The sequence below is a fragment of the Bos javanicus genome, chromosome 2, assembly GCF_032452875.1.
Source record: "Bos javanicus breed banteng chromosome 2, ARS-OSU_banteng_1.0, whole genome shotgun sequence".
Classification (NCBI taxonomy): domain Eukaryota; kingdom Metazoa; phylum Chordata; class Mammalia; order Artiodactyla; family Bovidae; genus Bos; species Bos javanicus.
The window spans coordinates 119,307,863-119,332,428 of record NC_083869.1 but is presented as its reverse complement, the minus strand read 5'-3'; the positions used below and the strand labels follow the sequence as shown (position 1 = coordinate 119,332,428).

The 24,566-nt window shown below is 48.8% G+C and overlaps 1 protein-coding gene and 1 pseudogene across 1 annotated transcript; both read right to left on the bottom strand.

Annotated features, from left to right (window-relative positions):
• Positions 1-8,648: 8,648 nt before the first annotated feature.
• LOC133256252 (protein arginine N-methyltransferase 1-like) lies at positions 8,649-9,783 on the bottom strand (annotated as a pseudogene).
• A 9,515-nt stretch (positions 9,784-19,298) lies between these two features.
• On the bottom strand, positions 19,299-24,034 carry B3GNT7 (UDP-GlcNAc:betaGal beta-1,3-N-acetylglucosaminyltransferase 7). The gene is made up of 2 exons (XM_061388132.1): positions 23,919-24,034; positions 19,299-21,769 (listed from the first exon to the last, which is right to left on the bottom strand). The coding sequence occupies exons 1-2, from the start codon at positions 23,927-23,929 to the stop codon at positions 20,575-20,577; spliced, it is 1,206 nt and encodes a 401-aa protein (XP_061244116.1). The 5' UTR covers positions 23,930-24,034; the 3' UTR covers positions 19,299-20,574.
• Between the last annotated feature and the right edge of the window lie 532 nt (positions 24,035-24,566).

Genomic DNA, 24,566 nt, shown 5'->3' with positions numbered 1-24,566 from the left:
ATTATCTGACAGGGCGGCTGCTGGTCTCTGGGGCAGGAGTGCCTGGCCAGCGGCAGGGGTGTTGAGTCCAGGGCCGGCCCTCTACCCCAGGCCCTCAGTCTGAGTGTCCTTCTACAGGTTCAGACTCTTGGCTTGCTTCTTCCTGTTTTTTTTTCTTTTGTTTTTTAATTTTAAAAAACAAGTCTGGAAACGGTTTTGCTGTCTCAGTATTAGACATACCTGTCTAGCACACCTATCATTCTGAGTTTTTCTTTTCTTGTTATTATTGGGTCACACTGTGCAGCTACGGGATTCCAGTTCCCCCACCTGGAATTGAACTTCAACCATGGTACTGAAGGCCCTGAATCCTAACCTCTAGTCTACCAAGTGGCTCAGTAGGTAAAGAATCCGCCAGCAATGCCGGAAACCTGAGTTTGATTGCTGAGTTGGGAAGATCCCCTGGGGAAGGAAATGGCAACCCACTTTGGTATTCTTGCCTGGAAAATTCTATGGACAGAGGAGCCTGGAGGGGTAGAGTCCATGGGGTTGCAAGCGTCGGACACGACTTAGTGACTAAACTCCCCTGAGTTTTTTCTTTTAAATTGGTTTATCTTTTTTCTTGGGTATCCAATTGCTTTATTATTTCACTTTTACATCTTCTTCTTTCGTTGAATCTTGCATGTCCTTTAATATTTTCAACACTTGTGTAGTTTGGTTATTATTTATCCTTTATTTTTCTGACCATCTTGTTTCCTATGTTGAATTGCTCATCTGGGCCAAGAGTTGTGGGGTCGCTGTGTGGCTGGAAGGACTCCGAGTCTCCAGCCTGATATCAGGGAGGAGGGCCTGGCCTCACAGGCCTGGGGGCGGGAGGCACAGGCAGTTTCCCTTCCTACCCTATCCTTGACCTCTCTCACCTCTGACTCCTCAGATTTTTCTGGCCCTCACCAGCTAGCCCTGACTACATACGCATCACTTCCCTATGCGGTGGCCACAGGCTTCAGCAGCACGAAAGACTGAACGGGGATACTCCTCTATCTAGTGTCTTGCTTTAACTTTCTCTGCTGCTTTATGCAGAAAACAATGACTTGTTCAGGACGGTTCCCACTGCTTTTGTGACATCATTATTATCTTTTACTTTTTGTCCTTTAATCTTCTGAACTTTATTATATGTTCTCTTTGTTATCTTCCAAATTATTATGTGTCCTCGAGCCACTTATTAAAAGAACAATTCGTCCTCAGTAAAATCTCTGCTTTGTTATATATGACAATCTTGACTGTCCCAGGGTCAGCTTCTGAGCTATTAAGTATCATTAATCTGCCCAATGTAGTCTTGTACCAGACAATATTAACTGCTGTAGCAGCTAATCTGTAATGGGTTTTCAATCTGGCAAAGCTAGTTTCTTTCCTTTCAAATGTTCTTAACTAGCCTCGATTACTCTTTTCAGATGACTTTTAAAAGCTTTGTCAAATTCTGGAAAAAAAAAAATGTGAAAAAGAATTTTGGATGGAGTTGTGTTAAATGTTAAACATTAGGAAATTCTCTGGTGATCCAGGAGTTAGGACTCTGTACTTTCACTGCCGAGGGCATAGGTTCAACCCCTGAAGGGAGAACTAAGATCCCACATGTTGTGCAGTAAAAAAAAAAAAAAAAGTTAAACATTAATATTTAGACTTCCAGTTTGAAACACATGCTCTTTAAATATTCTTTGCTACAAAGAAAACATTTTTATGTTTCTTCATACACCTCTCATATTTATCAGGATATTCGTCACAATTTTTGTGGTTGTCTTTTTTTATACTACCAACAATCAGAAATTACAATTTTAAAAGCCTTGTCAAAAAAACCCCATTCCATTTACAATAGCATCAAAGATTTAAAAATGCTTAAATATTAATTTGACAAAAGATTTGTAAGACCTGTACTAAAAAAATTGCTGAGAGAACTTAAATAGATATACGCACGCACATGTATTTATATAGTGTTCATAGATGGATCAGATGGCTCAATATTATTAAGATGTTAATTCTCCCCCAAACTGACATACACATGCAGTGTAATCCTAATCAAAATCTCAGTAGGTTTATCCGTGGAAACTGACAAGCTGATTCTAATGTTTATATGGAAATGCAAATAACTCAGAAAAACCAAAGCAACTTTGGAAAAAAAGGAATGAAGTTCAAGGATTTATATTACCTGATATCATAAAACTACAGAAGTCAAGATAATATATACTGGTGTAAAGATACACAAATGCATCAAAAGAATAAAGTCCAAAAATAGACTCCCATACATATGGTCAATTAATTTTTCATAAAAATGAAAAGCATTTGGTGGAGAAAGCATAATCTTTCAACAAACAGTACTGAGACAATTGACAACCATGTGTAAAAACCCCAAAACTGAAAAATTAAAAATTCAACCTGGATCATGCATTCTCAGGAGAGGTGGTATTGCCTATAGGAGGCAGAAATGGGTTCTTATAAATTACTGCAAATGGTGACTGCAGCCATGAAATTAAAAGACGCTTACTCCTTGGAAGGAAAGTTATGACCAACCTAGATAGCATATTGAAAAGCAGAGACATTGCTTTGCCAACAAAGGTCCGTCTAGTCAAGGCTATGGTTTTTCCAGTGGTCATGTATGGATGTGAGAGTTGGACTGTGAAGAAAGCTGAGCGCCGAAGAGTTGATGCTTTTGAACCGTGGTGTTGGAGAAGACTCTTGAGAGTCCCTTGGACTGCAAGGAGATCCAACCAGTCCATTCTGAAGGAGATCAGCCCTGGGATTTCTTTGGAAGGAATGATGCTAAAGCTGAAACTCCAATACTTTGGCCACCTCATGCGAAGAGTTGACTCATTGGAAAAGACTCTGATGCTGGGAGGGATTGGGGGCAGGAGGAGAAGGGGACGACAGAGGATGAGATGGCTGGATGGCATCACTGACTTGATGGACGTGAGTCTGAGTGAACTCTGGGAGTTGGTGATGGACAGGGAGGCCTGGCGTGCTGTGATTCATGGGGTCGCAAAGAGTTGGACACGACTGAGAGACTGAACTGAACTGAAGGGGAGTGAAAAAACTTACCTGTTAACAATGGCTTGTGGCCCTCCATAGCTCAACCCTACCTGAAAAAAAATCTTATTCCTTAGTATTTAATTTCTCTCATTAGGAAAAAATTAAGTTTAAATTTAAATCAATCATTGAAATTTTAGTTAATTGAATTTTTATTCTTGAAGAGGCCATAAAAACAATGATTTAGAAAAATTACACTTAGATTCATACCTCAAATCACTAAAAAAAAAACCTTCAAAGTGGATCATTACACCTAAATAAAAACCTAAAACTAAAACTTATAGAAGGAACTTCCCTGATGGTTCAATGTCTAAGACTCTGAGCTCCCAATGCAGGGGTCCTGGGTTCGATCCCTGGTCAGGGAACTAGATCCCATATGTCACATCTAAGACTTGATGCAGCCAAATAAATAAATAAATACTTTACAAAAGTTAATGATGAAAATTGTAATGCCATTATCACATCTTAAAATTTAAACATCAGTTCCTTAATAGCATAAAATATTTTGTCAGTGTTATTTTCCTGATTATCTTGTTATTTTTTTCATTTGATTTATTCAAATCTGCATTCAAAGAAGAGCCACACATGGGTCTGAAGTCTCCTTCAATTTATAAATTCTCTTTCCTGCTTTTCAGTTTTCTTGCTGTCTGTTCATTGAAGGCACTGGGCAATTTGCCCTGCAAGGATTACATAGTCTTGGTTTTGTTGAGAATATCCTTGTGGTGGTGTTTGTTCCTCTGTCTCCTAGTATTTCTAGAGAATTGATCAGATGGAGGCTCAGTTTTTTGGCAAGTATATGTCAGGGTGGTGCCGTGGGGTGGGTTGCTGGGACCCTAGACTCTGAGAGATTTGCCAAAGGAAGTTTTTACTGGGGAGGGCTCTCGGGATTGAGGCCTAGGGGAGTGGGGGAGGTGGAATGGGGCAGAAGGAGTAGTTGGCCTGTGATGCGGTGGAAACCAAGGCCTCAGCTGACCACAGGGAGCTCTGGAGCTGGGACAGTCCTTCAGAATTGTTCTGGTTGGAGGCAAGGGGTGGGGCTCTTGTGCCCTCGAGTGGGCGTGTCTTTAGGACAGGAGAATAAACTGTTAACTTAGCAGCAGCAGCAGCAGCAACCCCTGGGGGGACCCCAAGTGTCAGCAACAGGCAGGAACACCGCTCTGGCAGCTGGGGGGAATGCCTGCCAAAGTCTTGGAGGTGGCACCTCAGTGGTGTTCCAATCAATATTTCTTATTGCTTCACATGGGGAGCATGGGGGTGGCTGGGATGGGAGACATGTAGTCTCTGGCTGCCTCTCTTATGATGTTACAGCTGATCAGTGGGTTCAGTTCTTGCCAGTTTCATCTATTCATCACAAGCTTTCCATCAGCTTTTCCTCACTAGTTTAAGCAGCCAAAGTTAGATCTTTTATTTCATGGGGCATTAGGAGATGGTGCTGTTCTAAGTCTAGCATTCTTGTCTCATTTAAAAGCTGGAAGTCTTCTATAAATAACGTCCTCATAAACTGGTTATCTTGAGGTACAATTCATACAGAATAGGTGGAATAAACACTTGATTCCTTTCCTTGATTTTCCAATTAAAATACATCCATCTAGGGATGCTGAAGCTGGTGATCTATAAATCACACTTAGATTGGCAGCTCAGCATCACTAGAAATTTTGGTAGAACTTCAGACTCTCAGGTTTATAACCAGACCTACTGAATGAGGGTCTGCCATTCAATGAAATCCCACATGTCCATTAATGATTGAAAATGGCTGTAAAATAATTTCCTTTACATATATCAATAAATATTCAATTTCATACTGGCTATTAAATTTTATCAAGCATCTTTTCATTATATATTGAGATGATCAGCACACCTGTGCAGTGTTGAACTGCATCTTTTGATTCTTTTGTGTATGAACATCCTTTTTATTTCTCAGTAGCATTTCATGGCATGCATATCCCATGGTTCATTTATCCATTCATCGAATGTTTATCCATTCATCGGATGTTTATCCATTCATCGAATGTCCATCCATTTGGTTGATGGACACCAGGTTAGTTTCTGGTTTTTCTTTTTTATTATCAGTTTTGGTTGCACTGGGTCTTCCTTGCTGAGTGCAGGCTCTCTCTAGCTGTCGTGAGTGGGGGCTACTCTCTTGAAGTGTGTGGGCTTCTTGTGGCTTCTCTTGTTGCATAGCACAGGTTCTAGGCCTGCGGGCTTCAGTGGTTGCAACACATAGGCTCAGAAGTTGTGGTTCAAGGGCCCTAGAGCATGGGCTCAGAAGCTGTGGCACACGGGCATAGTTGCTCCACAGCATATGGAATATTCCCGGACCAGGGATTGAACCCATGTCCCCTACACTGGCATGCAGATTCTTATCTGCTGCACCACCAGGGAAGTCCAGTTTCCAGTTTTGGACTATTACAAATAAAGCTCCATGAATATTTGTGTACAGGTTTTAGGTAGAAACATGCTTTTTCTTGGATAAATACTGAGTATCGAAATGGCTGAGTCATAGATTCATATTTAATTTGGAAAGAAACTGCCAATGTGTGTTTTAATTTTTATAAAACATAAATTTATTTATTTTTGACTCCACTGGGTCTTCATTGCTGCTCGTGCGCTTTCTCTAGTTGTGGTGAGTGGGGGCTACCTTCTAACTGTGGTGTGCGGGCGTCTCATTGTGGGGCTTCTCTCGCGGTGGAACACGGGCTCTGCAGCACAGGCTAAGTGGTTGTGGTGCACAAGCTTAGTTGCCGCGCAGCACGTGGACTCTTCCTGGACCAGGGATTGAACTGTGTTCCCTGCAGCGGCAGGTGATTCTCAACCACTGGACCACTGGGAGAAAGTCCAATATATTTTTTCAAATTGACCCTCAAAAAGGTTGTTTAGGTACAACTGTTACGTTTTGGTATAATTTGTTATGCAGCAATAGGTGACTTTCACAGGTTCAGTTCTGGAAAGCAGACCTGAACCCGTGATAGAAAAGAAAATAGAAAATCCTACTTCCTCTCTTCTGTCTTGGATTCCTCTTTCCTTCACTTCAAATGTGGGTTTTAAGCCACTATGCCAGATCTTCTCAGACTTGAAAGCCCCGTGGAAAGTGATGGGAACTTTATTTAAATTGGGGGATCCGCCACAAAAGAACAATTCTGATGGATTTTGGTGGGTAGGGAATGGAAGCCAGATTGCAAGAAGGAGCAACAGCACCCAGGAGGAAAAAAGTCTTGTAAGGACGGGGTTTGATGGAGGGTGAAGGCTTCTCTGGGGACTCCAGCATAGGAAGCACCAGCTCTTGAGTAGAATGTGAGGGTCAACTTCATCCATCCCAGACTCAGGTTTTGTAGACGGAATCCATAATTTTTATCTCCTAATAACCTTTTCTTTGGGGGAAGACACCGTCCCCTCACTGCTGTCTTCCGTTTGCTTGTGTGTGTGAGTGTGTGTGTGAGAGAGAGAGATATTAGTTTCTCAGTCAAACCCTCAGCAGTAAAAGTGCGGAGTCCTAACCACTGGACCACCAGGGAATTCTCGGTCCTCTTCCACTGTAATCCTGCTCACGTCATGTGGATCAAGTGGGATGAAGCCAATCCCTGGCCTCAGGGATGTCCTGATTAGAGAATTCCATTCTCCTCACTGTAGACACTGGTTCTAGCTTGGACATAAGATACAATCAAACCTAATTATTGGGTATTTGCTAGAAATATCAGAAAATACACTCTTTTTTTTTTGTTTTTCTTTTAGGAGTGAGCTGTAAAGATCACCTACATCTAAAGCAGCCTGGGACCATTTTTTCCTCCCATCTCTAGAAAGCCTGTTAGAGAATCAAGTCAACTCAGAATGAAGAAGAGCTAACCAGTGAAGAGCAATCATCTGTTAAGCACCTGGACCAGCCATACCTGAAGCCCTAGTGATTTGTTTTTATCTACTAAAACTTTATTTTTTCCCTGAGCTAGTTTGGAGTAGGGTTTCTGTCAGTTACCAGTGACTGAAACCTGAATAGGAGAATGCTTTGTGGCAAAATTGAAAGAAACAGATTCCCCCAAGGAACTCTACTTCAGTATCCGCCCTCCTAGTAAGGGAGCATGGTATGAGAAGGGGAGATTGCATCTCAGTTAAATGAGAAAGCGCCTCTTCCTCCTCTCCCTCCTACCACTCCCACTCCCAGCTTTCTCTTATAATTTTACGTTTTATTATTTTTAAAATACTTATTTAATTAATTTATTTGGCTGCACCAGGCCTTAGTTGCAGTATGCAAGATCTTTGATCTTTGCTGTGACATGTAGTGTCTGGTTCCCTGACCAGGGGTTGAATCTGGGCCCCCTGCACTGGGAGAACAGAGTCTTAGCCTCACTGGACCACCACAGAAGTCCTAATCTTACATTTTAGTCTTCATTAATTACATGAACTTGTTAATTATATTTGTCTTTTAATAAATTTGGCCATGGTCTAGCTATTTCAATGCTTTATTTAATTCCTTTATTTATTTTATTGAAGTATAATTAACCTGCAACACTATGTCAGTTCCAGGTACACAACATAGTGATTCAATGTTTGTGAACATTACAAAGTGATCGCTATAGATGATCGATATATCTAGGAAGCGTCTGCCATTATACAAATATATTACAAGGTTATTGACTCTACTCCCCATGCTGGACATCTCACCCCCATGCTCTGGGTGCATATTGTAACTGGAAGTTTGCACCTCTTAGTCTTTTTTCATCTGATTCTTTCCTTCCCCCAACCCCCTCCCTCTGGCAACCATCAGTTTGTTCTCTGTATTAATGAGTTTGTTCTGTTTTGTTATGTTTATTAATTTATTTTTTTTGGTAAGATTCCATATATAAGCAAAATTATACAGTATTTGCCTTTCTCTGTCTGCCTTATTTCACTATCATAATACCCTCTAGGTCCATCCATGTTGGTGCAAAGGGCAAGATTTCATTCTTATTTATGGTTGAGTAACATTCTACTGTGTGTGTGTGTGTATACACACTGCATCTTCTTTTTCCACTCATTTCACCATCACTCATATTGATGGACACTTAGGTTACTTCCATATCTTGGCTATAGTAAATAATGTTGCAGTGTACATAGGGACACATATATCTTTCCAATATAGTATTATCGGTTTCTTTGGGAAAAAACCCAGAAGTGGAATTGCTGGATCATATGGTAGTTCTATTTGTAATTTTTCAAGAAACCTCTATGCTATTTTTCATGGTGACGGCCTCAATTTACATTCCCATAAACAGTACACAAAAATTCCCTCCTCTTCACATCCTCCCCAACACTTGTTATTTGTTGTCTTTTTTTTTTTTTTTAAATAAGAGCCATTCTGATAGGTGTAAGGTGATATCCCATTATAGTTTTGATTTGTTATTTTTTTTGCCATCCCAACTGAGAATTTATTGGCATAAATGCAGCCATATAAAAACCTAAGTAATGAAACACAGTCATGATGTGCCCTCCATGCCCCGGCACATAAAACCCCCTTTTGTGGGAGGGAGTGAGGGGTACGAGGAGCCCCGAAACTGCCTAAGAACGCCACAGCCCCTGGGGCCTTTGCAGGACCAGCTGGACTGGGGTGGGAGAACCCAGGCACCGCCTTAGTGCATCCAGTAGTCGGTGGAGCAGGAGAGCTCACAGAGCTGGCTAGGCCAGCTCTAGGCTGAAGTCTAGGCCAATGGTGGGGTCCAGGTCACGGTTGTTCTTGGCATTGCGCCACATGCCGGTGGGGCCAAAGATCTCCTCGCCTGTCTTCACTGTCAGGTAGTCCTCCATGTAGAACCCTGTCTGCTTCCAGGGAAGGGATGGGGACTCAGGGCTGTGCAGAAGCCAGTTCTCTTGTGGCAGCAGGTGAACTCGACGTTGAAGTCGGCCACCAGAGCATGCATGCAGCCGTTCGGCTTCACTTGCAGGCAGAGGGGGGAAGTGAAGGCCAGGTCTTCCACCTTGACGGTGTAGATGTCCACTTCCTTTATGAGGCAGGTTGGTGACCAGCTGCTTGGGGTCCACCACGTCCACCAGGGGCTCCTTGATGGCCACATCTTTGATGCAAGACGTCAAAGCTGCACATATTCTCCCGCCAGTGGACCATGTAGTCTTTGTTCTGCTGGTCCTCGATGGCTCTTACATACCAGCGTGGCTCGGTCTGGGAAGATGAGGTCATTGGGCACCAGCCACTTGTCTCGGGCGTAGACTGCGGTGTTGAGCATCAACTCATAGGAGAGGTAGTAGCCCATCTATGGTGATGAAATCCACCTCCTCCACCTTCCCCTTGATGATAGTCACCACGTGGTCTAACTTGTTAGCTTTCACAATCTTCATGAAGTAATCAGAGCTACTGAAACACTCGATCCCAATGACCATGCGGGCCCTGGCCTTGGCAGTAAACATACAGAGGACCCTTGTGCCTGAGCCAACGTCCAGCACCACCTGTCTTTGAAAAGGTGTGGGCCATGAAACATGGAGTTGCTGTACGTGAATTTGTGGACCTTTCGGCACTTCCTCATGGATGCTAAAGTGAGCATAGTAGTCAAAGTAGCAATCTTTGGACATCACGTCCTCAGCATTGGGCTTCTCGCTGAGCCACAGGAGACCACCTCTCCAGTCTCTCTGCCCCAGTCTCTAGCTCAGCCCACAGCTGGGGAGGGGAGGGAAGGGAAGGCAGAAGTGGGGGCAGACACAGGGAAGCACAAAAGTGGGGGGGGTTACTTCTTCAAGAGGCAGCTGGAGGCTCATCCCGTTAGCCAAGGTGGCTACAAAATTCTCCAGGATGCAGTTTGAGGCCTTGGCTGCTGCTATCTTCAGCCATGCCTGCTCTTCTGGCTGCTGAGACCCCTTTCCACTTTTGATTTGTTAATTTTTTTTCTTAAGAAACAATTTTTGGATTCTTTTCAGTTCTGCTGCTTTCAAATTCATTGATTCAGCTTTCGTCTTTATTATGTCTTTATTCTTTCCTTTTTACTGGCTTGGCTTTAGTCTGTTTTATTTATTTATGGCCACACCACGTGGCTTACAGGATGCTCCCTGACTAGGGATTGAACCCAGGCCATAGTGATGAGAGGACCACATCTTAACCATTAGGCCATCAGGGAATTCCAGCTTTCAGTTCAGTTCAGTCACTCAGTCGTGTCTGACTCTTTGTGACCCCATGAAATACAGAACGCCAGGCCTCCCTGTCCATCACCAACTCCTGGAGTCCACCCAAACCCATGTGCATTGTGTTGGTGATGCCATCCAACCATTTCATCCTCCGTTGTCTCCTCCTTCTGCCTTCAATCTTTCCCAGCATCAGGGTCTTTTCAAATGAGTCAGCTCTTCACATCAGGTGGCCAAAGTGTTGGAGTTTCAGCTTCAGCATCAGTCCTTCCAATGAACACCCAGGACTGATCTCCTTTAGGATGGACTGGTTGGACCTCCTTGCAGTCTGAGGGACTCTCAAGAGTCTTCTCCAACACCACAGTTCAAAAGTATCAATTCTTCGGAGCTCGGCTTTCTTTATAGTCCAACTCTCACATCCAAACATGACCACTGGGAAAACCATAGCCTTGACTAGATGGACCTTTCTTGACAATGTAATATCTCTGCTTTTTAATATGCTGTCTAGGCTGGTCATAACTTTCCTTCCAAGGAGTAAGTGTCTTTTAATTTCATGGCTGCAATCACCATCTGCAGTGATTCTGGAGCCCAAAAAAATTAAGTCAGCCACTGTTTCCCCATCTATTTGCCATAAAGTGATGGGACCGGATGCCATGATCTTAGTTTTCTGAATGTTGAGCTTTAAGCCAACTTTTTCACTCTCCTCTTTCACTTTCATCAAGAGGCTCTTTAGTTCTTCTTCACTTTCTAACATAAGGATGGTGTCATCTGCATATCTGAGGTTATTGATATTTCACCCGGCAATCTTGATTCCAGCTTGTGCTTCTTCCAGCCCAGCGTTTCCCATGATGTACTCTGCATAGAAGTTAAATAAGCAGGGTGACAATATACAGCCTTGATGTACTCCTTTTCCTATTTGGAACCAGTCTGTTGTTCCATGTCCAGTTCTAACTGTTGCTTCCTGACCTGCATACAGGTTTCTCAAGAGGCAGGTCAGGTGGTCTGGTATTCCCATCTCTTGAAGAATTTTCCAGTTTATTATGATCCACACAGTCAAAGGCTTTGGCATAGTCAATAAAGTAGAAATAGATGTTTTTCTGGAACTCTCTTGCTTTTTCCATGATCCAGCGGATGTTGGCAATTTGATCTCTTGTTTCCTTTGCCTTTTCTAAAACCAGCTTGAACATCTGGAAGTTCATGGTTCACGTATTGCTGAAGCCTGGCTTGGAGAATTTTGAGCATTACTTTACTAGTGTGTGAGATGAGTACAATTGTGTGGTAGTTTGAGCATTCTTTGGTATTGCCTTTCTTTGGAACTGGAATGAAAACTGAGCTTTTCCAGTCCTGTGGCCACTGCTGAGTTTTCCAAATTCGCTGGCATATTGAGTGCAGCACTTTCACAGCATCATCTTTCAGGATTTGAAATAGCTCCACTGGAATTCCATCACCTCCACTAGCTTTGTTCATAGTGATGCTTTCTAAAGCCCACTTGACTTCACATTCCAGGATGTCTGGCTCTATGTGAGTGATCACACCATCATGATTATCTGGGTCATGAAGATCTTTTTGTACAGTTCTTCTGTGTATTCTTGCCACCTCTTCTTAATATCTTCTGCTTCTGTTAGGTCCATACCATTTCTGTCCTTTCTTGAGCCCATCTTTGCATGAAATGTTCCCTTGGTATCTAATTTTCTTGAAGAGATCTCTTGTCTTTCTCATTCTATTGTTTTCCTCTATTTCTTTGCATTGATCACTGAGGAAGGCTTTCTCATCTCTCCTTGCCATTCTTTGGAACTCTGCATTCAGATGCTTATATCTTTCCTTTTCTCCTTTGCCTTTCACTTCTCTTCTTTTCACAGCTATTTGTAAGGCCTCCTCAGACAGCCACTTTGCTTTTTTGCATTTCTTTTTCTTGGGGATGGTCTGGCTCCCTGTCTTCTGTACAATGTCACGAACTCCAGCTTTAGTCTGTTTTAAAGTTCTTTCCCTGAAATTTTGAGTAGAAATATGAGTTTGATTATTTGTATTCTTTTTTTCATAGATAATGAATGCATTGAAAGTTGTTAAATTTCACAATATTCAACTGCTTTAGGCCCAAGGTTTAACATGTGACACTTCTGAAGTCATAATGATGCAAATTTGTGTTATCAACATAAATATAATGATGTAGTAATTCTTGATTTCAAAATAATCTGCCTCTGTACCTTTCACTTTCTCTTTGAGGCACAGGTATTTAAGAAAGCGGTTAGGATTGTTGTCATTTTTCCTGTCACTTGGTTTACTTTTGTGGGTAATTTCTGGTTTACTGTCTCATGCACACAGAGTTTGGTCTGCTCAATTTCCACTTTGAGGGACCCTTGATATTTTCTTCCTAATATACATAGGTGGTAAAAGTTTCAGGAGCAGAAAGGATGTATGTGCTGACTTGAGTATTGTACAGAGTTTGATATGAATCTTTGATTCAGTCCCACTTCCTTGCTGGCTGCTAACCAGGGCTTGCTCTCAGCTTCTATTAATAGAAGCTTCTCTCACTGTTTATCGCTTGGCCAATCTTCATCTTCAGTTCCATGTTGTATATGGAATTGTTTTCTGCTTTGAATCTCTCTGACTTCTTCAAATGGCAGGAGAAAACTCTCCACTTCTAAGGGCTTCTGGGATTCATTCAGGCCCACGCAGATAACCTCCCTATTTTTAGGTCAATTGTAACATATAATGGGCTTCCCAGGTGGGGCAGTGTAAAGAATCTGTCTGCCAATGCAGGAGACACAAGAGTCTTGGGTTCAATCCCTGTATCGGGAAGATCACCTGGAGGAGAACATGGCAACCCACTCCAGTATTCTTGCCTGGAAAATTCCATGGATAGAGGAGCCTGGTGGGCTACAGTCCATGGGGTCACAAAGAGTCAGACATGACTGAGCGACTGAGCATGCGTGCAAGGGGTCAAGGGAAACACATAATGCACTGTAATTGTAAGAATGACACCTCATCAAATGTGAAAGTTCCTGGGAGCAAGGAAGATATCTTTGGGGGATGAATATCCTGTGATCAACAATGGCTCGTAAGTCTTTACTATAAAAGATACATTTTTATCGGTAACCTCTATTTTTTAAGTGCCAAAGAACATTGGATCAAATTACATAAAACAAATCTAGCAAGAAAACTTTGATTAGGTCTGGGTGTATTGGGCTGCCTGATTCGAGTCTGGCCTTTTAGCCAGCAGCTGGTACTAGCTAACTACAGGCAGGAATAATGGATGGTCAGCTGTTTTCAGACCTGCCTCAAAGTTTTTCAGGCCATCTGCCTGGGGTCGGTTGGTGGTCAATGTGCAGGTTTTGCAAACTAGCTACCTGAGTGTGGATCTCAATCCATCACTTAGGCCCTTGACCTTTCACTCATGCGAGCCAGCAATCCCTTTTAAAGTTTCCAAAAGCCTGAGCTGAATTTTATGTCATTTGCAATCAAACTTACCCTAAGCAATGCTGGCTATACATTAGCTTTTTAAAAATATATATATTTATTTTTAATTGGAAGCTAATTGCTTTATAATTTTGTGTTGGTTATATATTAGCTTTTATAACAAATGGATTGTTGCGTTGGTTGTGTAGGAGTGCTTACACAGTAAACTCTTACAAGGAGAGTGGATTGTTTTCAGATTCTAAGATTTCCTTCCTCTGACCTCAGAGGGCCTCTGAGGGTGGGCCAGCCAAGGTGATTTCTGTCAAGAGACTGTACTCCTCTCCTTGGTGGGTAATCATTCCTCCTTTTTCTGGAAGAAGCCCCCTGAGGACCTCAAAGCCACTTTCACTCCCTCCAAGGCCACCCGTTCTGTCTGAATATTGGCCCATGTCTATCTTCTAAACTTTTTGTTGTGTAGTCACTAAGTCATGTCTGACTCTTTGAGATCCCATGAACTGCAGTATGCCAGGCTTCCCTGTCCTTCATTATCTCCCAGAGTTTGCTCAAACTCATGTCCATTGAGTTGATGATACCATCCAACCATCTCATCCTCTGTAGCCTCCTTCTCATCCTGCCTTCAATCTTTCCCAGCATCAGAGTCTTTTTCAATGAGTCAGTTCTTCGAATCAGGTGGCCAAAGTATTGGTAGCTTCAGCTTCAGCATCAGTCTTTCCAATGAATATTCAGGATTGATTTCCTTTAGGATTGACTGGTTTGATCTCCTTGCTGTCCAAGGGACTCTCAAGAGTCTTCTCCAGCACTACAGCTCAAAAGCATCAATTCTTTGGCGCTCAACCTTCTTTATGGTCCAACTCTCACATCCCTACATGACTACTGGAAAAACCACAGGTTTGACTATACCCACCTTTGCCAGCAAAGTGACTTCTCTGCTTTTTAATACCTTGTCTAGGTTCTAAATTTTATCCCTCTACTAAGTGGTAACCGCTCATGGTACAAAGCCTTCTTTAGACAAATAGGCAGAAAGAAGAGAATAAAATCCCTGGAATTCCAATGAAAGTGAAAATCGCTCAGTCCTGTCCAACTCTTTGCGACCCCATGGAATTCTCCAGGCCAGAATACTGGAGTGGCTAGCCTTTCCCTTCTCCAGGGGATCTTCCCAACCCAGGGATTGAACCGAGGTCTTCCACATTGCAGGCGGATTCTTTATCAGCTGAGCCACAAGCAAAAGCCAAGAATACTGGAGTGAGTAGCCTATGCCTTCTCCAGCGGATCTTTCCCACCCAAGAATCGAAATGGGGTCTCCTGCATTGCAGGCGGATTCTTTACCAACTTAGCTATTAGGGAAGCCCATTACAAGGAAAGAATTCCTATTAAATAGTGGCGTGGAGATTTCTGGTATTTTTGAGGCATACATGCCCTTAGGGACCGCGGATAAATTGGGGTACAAGGATTCCAAGTTAACCAATTTCACATAACAGCTCTAATCGTCCTTCTCTTTGTCACTATGCCCACCGTGGTCGGCTGGGGGCGCTCTCCGCCCTGTCCTGGGATGGTTCTGGCTCCGCGGATGACTCCAGCCCTCCGGCCCCTCCCCGCCCCTTGGATTGTCTCAAGGGCCCTGCCCGGGGCCGCCTCTACGGAGCCGGCGCAGAGGGGTCTGCCCAGCGCCCGGCGCCCCCAGCCTCGCTGCGATCGCGGCGTGGGCCAACAGGTAGGTCTCACTAGAAGATGCCGCACTCTCCACCTCTAGTCCAGGCCCCCGGGGTCCAGTGGATTCCACCACCAGCCTCCCCCACCTCCGACGGCAGAGCGTGATGGTCCCCACCGAAGCCTAGGTGGTTCTGCGATGGCCTCTGGGTTCCTGGTTGCGCTGACCACCCTCCGGCGCCCGAACCCTCAGTCCTGCCTGGGGCGAGGGCAGGAATTCCGGGCATTCTTGTTAGATTCGACACCAGAGAAAAACAAAGCGAGAGCAGATTCCTGACCCATCACCTGCAGGGTCAGTTAATCCCCGCCCGGGCGTCGGCCGGAGTCACCTGGGCGGGGGTTTGAAATACCTAGACTAGCGCCCACCTCCGAGGTTCGGAGGTGCCCCGCCTGGGTTGGGGCCTGAACGCCAATTTTTTTCCCCAAAGTTCCGGGGGGAGTGAGGGCTTTGCAGACGAGCAGCGGGGCTGAGCCCCTTCGGAAGGGACTGAGCTCTAGGCTCACCTGAAGGTGTAAAATTTATTCCAAGATGCAAGTTTGGTATCAGAAATATATGCAAAAAATGGCATTCTCAACCATAATGAGTCTGTGTTCATTTTAATATAAAAGATGGTAAAAGATACTTTTCAGAAAAAAGAAACGCCTAACTCCTACAGGTATAAAAATTAACACGAGGTAAAGATTTATTTTATTCGTAAGAGGGTAAGCTGATGTTATAACTGGTTCACAGGAGACTTGTCTAAAAGCACAGATTTGTATGGAATGAAGGAATTGAATTGCTAACGGAGGCAAAACTGGTTTTTCCACAGTGGGGAGAGAAGTTGATGGGATCTCTCCTTTTCTGTGTTTTTTTAAAAAAAATTATATTTACAATATATTTCTTAAAAATTTTTTATTTTAGAAAAATTTAAAATTGAAGTACAGTTGATTTACAAAGCTGTGTTAGTTTTAGGTGTACAGTCGAGTGATTTAGTTTTGAATATAAATCTTCTCTTTCAGATTCTTTTCCATTATTGATTATTGCAAGATATTGAATATACTTCCCTGTGCTATACAGTAGGTGCTTGTTGTTTATCTATTTTATATATAGTAGTGTGTGTATATGAATCCAAAACTCCCAATTTATCCCTCCCCTAATTTCTGTGGTTTTAAAAAAGGTGCAGAATAGCTCCAAGACCATGAACTGGGCTAGAAGCAGACAGCTTGGGGGTTGTGTATTAAACAATGTATAGTGTTCCACTAAACAGAGAAGCTCGTCTTCACAATATTTTTTTAAACTATGTGGAAAGAAAGGTCTCCTATAGTGCTAGTTCTGCTGGGCTTCCTCAAACCCCAAATACCCAATTTCCAGTCACTCACGGGACACTACATTTTTCTACTTTGGGGACTGTCAGGCAAAACCCCACAAATACACATGGAGGTTCCTGGGAGACAAAAGGGTGGGGGGTTAGGTGCAGAGACTGCGTTCAGACAGTGCTTGGTCACACAAGTGCCATGGGACCCTACTCTGGGGAGCCTCCGTTTCTTCACTTGACAGTCCTCTTCGTCTATAACCGGTTCCACAGAAGCTTCCCTCCCTGCTGAGGTGGACAGAGCGAGTCTCCCCAGAACAGGCTTTCTTTGTTAAGGGTAGAGTTCTTTGAGTGGTCTCCTTTAGTTATGTAAATGTGGCCAAGCAGCACCCATTGCCTGGCAGGAGACCTTCTGTGGCCTGACAAAGCCACCTCTTCCGCAGACCCCTTAGGAATGCAGGACTGGAGGCAGGAAAGCAGGGGGGAAGCGTCTTGCCTTTCAAGCTGGGGGTCTTTGGGGAGGAAAGCGTTTGAGACCTATTTCCCCTTCCCCCCAACCTGTTCCCCAGGATTTGATTGAGACTGACTAAAATTTACCAGCAGCCCTGGAAAGTTGCTTCCCAGCGACAGAACCTGAGTGAATTTGTAGGGTCCCCCCAAACTCTGTGTCACTGACTGGGAGTCTCAGGACCCAGCGCTCCTAGCTGGCTGCTTCTGCTCTTTGGAGAAGAGCAAGCGAGGGTGACTAAGAGAATCGTTCTGTCTCTGAATCGTGGGGCCCACTACAGCCTCTGTCAGGAAGACTGTGCCTCAGAGTCCACAGGACTGTGGGGGCCTATGGGCCAGGGTGTCACCGCGTGGGATGAGAGGCAGCAGCTGCAGAGGGCGGCTCAGACTTTTCCTGGACACACACTCAGGACTAAGGAAGCCCTTGAGGTTCCAGACAATTAAGGACTGAGTGGGCTCCGAAAGGGAGAGGTAGGATTTGGTGAGGAGGAATGATAATTTCCCCCTCTAGCCTTCTAGGTTCTTGGTGGAGACCCTTCTCTATATAATAAAAGACCGGTTAAGAAGAGAAAAACAAACAGAATGATATGTATACCTATTGTATGCATGGAGGATATCAGGGAACTCTCCAAAATGGCCAAGCCACCAGCTTAAATACCACCTCCGGCCAAGATGTTGTGGTGGGGGGAGCACCAGCACACCCCATCCAGCCTCATCTCCAACACTGTCCACACCGGGCAGCCGGCAGCTCCAATGTCCCACTTTTTTTGCACTGCTGGGCTGTTGCATGTGTCCCGTCTGGACTGTCCTTCCCCTTCGACCACAGGCAAGGGCCTACTCCTTCAAGACGCAGGTGCACTGGCAGGCCCGGTGATGAAGCCCGCTCCCCACCCTGTGCTGGGGGGGTCCTATTCCACTGGTCCCCTCACAGGTGGGCTGCCTGCCCTTCCTCCTGCTGTGCTAACGCTGGCGCCCCACCCCTTACCCAGCCCTCTCTGCAAGCTCAGCCTGGGCCTCTGAGGTCTGAAACGGGGTCAGACACAAGGGTCCCCCTGGGGCGGAGGCTGAGGGCGTTCCCATGCTGGAAACTTGCTGCTTCCACTGAGTCCCTGCAGCTCAGCTGGAGACAGGGCAAACCTAGAGGCAGGGGTGTGTACCCAGGGCCCCACTCCCGGTCCCTGCCTCTCAGGATCAAGTCTGAACACCCCCCTGCAACCCAGGAGGCCCTGAGATCCCCTTCTCACACTCCAGCTCCCCCCATCCCCCCACTCCATCCTCCCACTGTTGAGGAGCAGCTATCTGCTTCAACACGCACCTGCTCAGCATCCTTCAGGTCATTTCTGAGCAAAAATGCTGTCTCTGGGCCCCAACCTGTGCACAGGGACCAGTGGCCCTTCCACCTCTGTCTCCTGGCTGTCTCTCCATGGCTCTTGCCCTGGCTGGACTGAGCTCTGGAAAGGCAGAGACCCTAGAGCCCCACCCTGCTGTCTGCAGCCCCCAGCCTCAGAGGGTGCGTGAAAGACAGAGAGAGCTGGTGACGTGTGCAGTCACCAGGTCCCACCTCAGAAGGGCCCTGTGATTGGTGGTGACATTCTTAACATTCGAAGATGGTGCTTTATATTAGGACCCAGCCCTTGCTCTCACTCATCTGTGGGAGAGGCCTGGTGTGGACATTAATAAGCAAGTGACTCTCTCAGGGCATCTGGCCCATTGAGCACAGGCAGGGGCTGCTGGCTTGCCCACTGCAGTCCCAGTGTCCCTCCTCCTGGGGGTGCCTGCCCTCCCAGCTTGGAGGTAAGCAGTTTCGGCCAAGGTTCCCTGCGCAGTGCAGTCCCCCTATCACTGGACCCCACGGAGCCACTGTTTCAGTGCTGCTTATCAACCTGATCTAGGCTCGAGGCTGACTGCAGGAATGTCAGGAAGCCCACCAGCCCCTGCAGGCGCCCACCGCATCCCGCTCACTGTCACCCCAGCCTCAGGGGCAGCTCTGGCCCGGCCCTTACCAGAAAATGCTCTCTGAGCTGCAGGTCTCTCTTGCACCCCACCCCCCACCCAGGGGCCCATGTGGCCTCTGCTTCCCTCCTGGAGATGAAGAGGCCCTTCAGAAGGTCCTTGTGTACCCACCAGCCAACAACAAGGAACAAGCTGCGTCTTCAAAAAACCTCCAGCCACCTTGGCCCCAGACAGGCCCTCCAATAGTAATGGCGACAGGAACTTTCACACCGGGGAGGGGAAAAAAAAAACAATCCCCTTTTATTAAGAAAATAAGAGTTAATCCCTCACTTTTCCCAGGGGACTTGACCCTGATGCAAGGTGACATCTTCTTCAGCCACCCCCCAGGACCCCCTGAATCCGAGTGGGGTGGGCACCAAGTCCACTCCATCCCTTCACAGGGGCCAATGCTGGTCTGCTCAGGGCCTGGAGAAGTAGGCGTGCAGGTGGGCATGGCTCTGGAGGCGCGGGGGTGGGGGGGGCTGTGATGGGCGTTGGCGGGGGGTGTCTCGGGTGGGGGCGGGGCTGAGGGGCAAGAGTGGTGGAGGCAGGCGGTGTCTTGCTGAAATAAGGGAAGGGAAGAATACCACCTCCCCCCCCACCCCACCCCACCCTCTGAGGCCTGGCGCCTTCTCCCTCCGAATTCTTCATAAATAAAACTTCACAGTAATGGAGGCATATCCTTCCAGGGTCAGACCAGCTGGTTTCCCAATGCGGGAGCCAGGCCTTGCGGAGCAGCATGGGAACTGCTGGGACCGGAGCACGGCTCTCTGGCCCTGCGTCTGGGGGCAGAGGAGTCGCGGGGCAGGGGCGTGCGGTGAGGTGGGGCTGCAGCCCATCCAGAGGTTCTGAGGATCACTGAGGTAGTCAGAGCGGCTGCTCCAGCTTCCGGACAGACGGGAGCCGGATGGAGCAGCGCCGGACGCAGCCAGGAGTGAAGCCACCTGGGAGCAGAGACTGTGCAGTCAAACCCCAGGAAGGTCAGGGGCCGGAGGGCAGGGGGATGCTGAGGGCCTTCTGAGGCTCGGTCTCCAGGAGCCCCTGGAGGCGTTGACAGGAGGAGGCCTGTGAGCCTGCACAGGGTTGAGTTTCTCCTGAAAGGGCTGCCCAAGCAGCCCGTGGGGAGACTGAGGCATTTCACAGAAGCCGGAGGATCTTCTCTGTGAAGACAAGAGGGCAGCCCTGGACCCCTCGAGGGCAGGTTGAGCCGGGGTACCTGAGCACAGGGTTCCTTCAGAGGTCATCAGGGCCTCCCGCCTGGTCAGAGGGAGCCAGACCACAGACCCAGGCTAGGAGGGCTGCCAGAGAACCAGTCTCCAGTCTGGGCCATTCGGAACGTGGCCAGGCCTCAGTCCTGGTCACCCGCACCCCACCACACCCAGGGGCACGTAAGGCCCACCCCTCCACCTCCCTGCAGGGGACCAGAGGCAGTGCCCTGGCCTTGCAGCTGCAGCCTCATGACTTGCAGGGACTCTGGGGCACATGTTTCTCGTCAATCCTGACGGCCCGAGCCAGGTCAGAGCACCTGGAGCTTGCGGGAGCAGGTGAGGTTGCCATGCACCAGCTCCCACATGGCCAGCAGCTCGGTGGGCAGCAGCTTGTGCACGACAAGCATGGAGCGGAAGAAGCAGGGCTCCTTGTTCATGCGGCTGTTGCGATTCCTGGAGATGCCGAAAGTCTTGAAGCCCTCGTGGGCCATGGGCCGCACGCCCAGCACCTCCAGGCACATGCCCAGGAAGACATCGTCGATGGGGTAAAGCTCCAGGGTATCGCAGCTGTGGTGCAGGCGCTGGGCCAGTCCCCCGGCCATAAGGAAGCCCCCTCCACCTGCGTAGGGTGGGTAACTGTTCTGGTTGTACAAGATTCCGGGGATGTAGTACTTGCTATCCTTCCGGCGGATGGGTCGGGCGTGATGCAGAATGTCGCCCACAAACAGGTCCTCCTGGGGCCGCCGGTCGGCCAGAAATTCCAGCAGGTTGGTGGGGTTGACGAAGACATCGTCATCGCCCTTGAAGACAAAGCGGACATCAGGGCAGTAGATGTCGAGCCACTTGAGGAAGTGGATCTCCTTGAGGGTCAGGTTGAAGAAGCTGTCGAGGAAGTCCCATTGCAGGATGTCCCCGTAGATGCGGTCCTCGTAGGCTAGCAGCTGCTGGTAGTGGGACTGCTCCTCCGGCTTGGAGGCTTTGCCCAGCAGGAAGAGAGTGCGCACCGCACCTCGGCCCCTGCCCGCCGACTCCTGCTCGCGGCCCCAGGTCTGGCGGATGGCCTCGCGGCGGTCATGCTGCGCAATGATAGACTTGACGACCACCAGCAGGTACACATCACCGCTGCACTTCTCCGGATGGTTGAGCAGCATGGGAAAGTAGCGGCAGTGGCGATACAATAGAAACTGCTGGAAGTGTGGCTCCAGGCCCTGGAACCAGGATTGGTGGGTTAAGTTTACATTGGCTGAGCAGTTAGTGGTGTTCACGTCCCAGGCCTGGGGCCTCCGTGAAACCACGGGAGTGGGGGTGACCACCTCCTTCGCGCTCTTCCAGAAGCTGTCAGGGTTCACCAGGAGTCCGCTGGGTTTCTGGGCCTTCTGTTGCCTGAGGGAGGCTGGCGGGGGCTCCTGCAGAAACTGGCCGGGAGTCAGACTGCGCTGGAATACTGTTACGGCCACGAGCAAGGCCAGGGACAGGCACACGCTCTTGTAGACGGTTCTCTTCCTGGGGGTAGGGGTGAGGTGGGGAGTGGATGGTTCAGAAGAGAGAAAAAAGGGTGAGTCAGTCCCCTTGTAGAGAGCTGCAGTCCCAGGTGGGCAGATGGCCCCTGTACACAGACTCAAGTCCCTCGGCCCCTGAATGGTCAGAGGAGGTCTTGCTTCTTTTCCTATCCTGACCTCTTCCCTTCTCCAGGACCAGGGAGGCACACAACACAGAGCTTAAGTACAGGCGCTGTGGAGTCAGGCTCCTGGAGTTCAGATTTCGGTCCCACTATGAATGGAGAAAGTTCCCCTCCCTCCGCCACCCCATGGCTCAGTGATAAAAAAAAAATCCACCTGCAATACAGGAGTCGCAGGAGATGCGGGTTCAATCCCTGGGTTGGGAAGATCCCCTGGAGGAGGGCATGGCAACCCACTCCAGTATTCTTACCTGGAGAATCTCATGCACAAAGGAGCCTGGTGAGCTACAGTCCATAGGGTCGCAAAGAGTCAGACATGACTGAAGTGACTTAACACACGCACGCACTTACTGAATACAAGCTATATGGAGATATTTTGTGATTTCTCTTAACCTCTCCAAGCTGTGATTTTTTTTCTTTCCCCAAATGAGGATAGCATGCAATTGGCGTGTCAGCTGCAGTGCTGGGCACAGAGTGGATTTGGAGTTGGGGGAATGCTGTGATTCTACAAGGGATTGACCTGCCCTGCTCCCCATCTCTCCCTCAGGCACCCTGCTTGCTTTGTGCAAACCTGGTGAACCACTGGGGTAGACTTCCTGGAGGTGCAGAGAAGACACCTGTTCAAAAAGTATAGGGGCTCCTGGGAAGAAAGCTCTCACTAAACCTGAGGAAGCCTGTCCCTCCCCTCCCACCCCCCATCCATCTTACACAACAAAAAAAGAACAGTTCTCACTGTTGACACAAGCCTGAAAATGGGGTGAGCATCTCCCAGCAAGCCCACTGTCCCTGTAGCCCCAGTCTGAGCCCCACTCGGAGAGCTGAATTTCCCCAGCTCTGCTGCCTTGAGAGGGGCACAGTTGGACCCCACTCTCCAGGGTCCCTCATGCCAAATTAACCCCACTACACCCCTTTAGGAAGCAGAAATCAGTTCTTTTCTAGGAGCGCTCGCATGGCCAGGGTCCTGAGTCCTTGGGCCCTGAGTCCCTGGGCCCAGGGACCCTCTCTCCTCAGCTCACAGTCTGGGGAGACCCAGGCCACGTGCCATGTTTTCTTCCGGGGAGATGCAGGAGCTGGGGACTCCAGGGAAAGGGCAGGCCAGAAAAGTGTGGCTTCACAGGGCCAGGCCAGAAGGGTGCCAAGAGGGGAGATTCGGGGTGATGGGAGAGACAGGCAGCAAAGTGGTGAGACAGGGACCAGGTGGTCCAGCCTGGGGTGGCCTCAGGACCGGCTGATGAAAGGTGTAGGCACCCTGGGCGAGTGATGCAGAGCCCAATGGAGAGACATTTTCCCGTGGGCTCCCAAGATTTCCTCTATATAGAGTTGGAGGGAGGCTGGGTCATCTCAGGTGCTGGGGTAGGGGTGTGACCCAGACCCCATCCTCCCAGGAGGACAGAGGAGTGCTCTGGCCTGGTTTGTTGGGTTGGACTGAGGGGGTCACCCCAAAGAGGGCCATGAGGCTATGTCCCTTCACTCCAGGTTGTTTCCACTCCATTTGTGGGGGGAAAAAAGCCCCCAGTGCAAGGAGAAGAGAAGGGAAGCGATGGGCAGGCCGGAGGCCCCAGCTCCGGGAGAGGAAGGAGAGCCACTCTGGGGTTGAGGGTGGAGGACAGGGGTCGCCCAGGACGCAGGAGGCCCTCGGAATCGGGGACGGGACCCAGCTACCGGCGAGACCTTGCGGTCCCCAATTCCTCGAGTCCAGGAATGAGATCTGGGTGCCTTGGGGCCGGAGCATAAGAGAGCAGAGGGACGGCGGGGGAAGACTGAGCGCACAAGTCCACCCCGGTCCCCGAGTCGCCGACCGCCCCGAGTCGCCGACCGGCCGGCCCAGGCGTCGCGCACGGCCGGGCATCTCCAGCCATCGCCGCGCCAGCCCAGCTGCGCCCGGGAAACGGAGGCCCGCCCGCGCCCCCCGCGACCCGCGGCATCCCTCCCCGCGCCCGCAGCCCGGGTCCCCGGCCCGACGGCCCCACTCACCACAGAGACATGGCGGCCCGGGCCACGGCGGCGGCGGAGCGGGGCGCGCGGATCGCAGCTCTGGGCGCCGCGGGCTCGGGGACGGCGGGCGGGCGGGGACGAGGAACGGGACAGGGACGGGGCGGGCGGGGGCGGGCGGGGGCGGAGGTCCGGCCGCGCCCCCGCCGAGGCTCTCCACTTCCCCGCGGCCGGAGGAGGGGCCCGCAGGGTAGGCGGCGGCCCAGGTACGTTAACCCCTTCGGCGCCCCCCCGGCCCTCCATCCCCGCGACCGCGGGGCGCAGCGCGGCGGGGCGGTAAAGGACCCATTTTCCGGAGGTGGCATCCGAGCCCCGGCGGCTCCCGGAGCCGCCTACGGTCATTCGGCCGGAGCGTGAGTGGCTGAGTCGGGACATCGGAACTCGAAGGTCACCCCCGCCACCGGGGACGGGGGCTCCTCCCCCCTTGGGGGGCTTCCCCAGGGTCGCCGGTTCCTCTGGGTGCTTGCGAACCGGGACCCCACCCACCTCCAATCTCCCCGGGCGCACGGGGGCCCCCGCCATTTCCCTCCGGCCCGGTCCGGCCTTTTTCTGGGTGGGAGAAGCCGAGACAGAGCTTCCTTTCCTCCTGTCTGTTTCCCTCTGCCCTCTCCCCTGGCCCCCTCCAGGTAG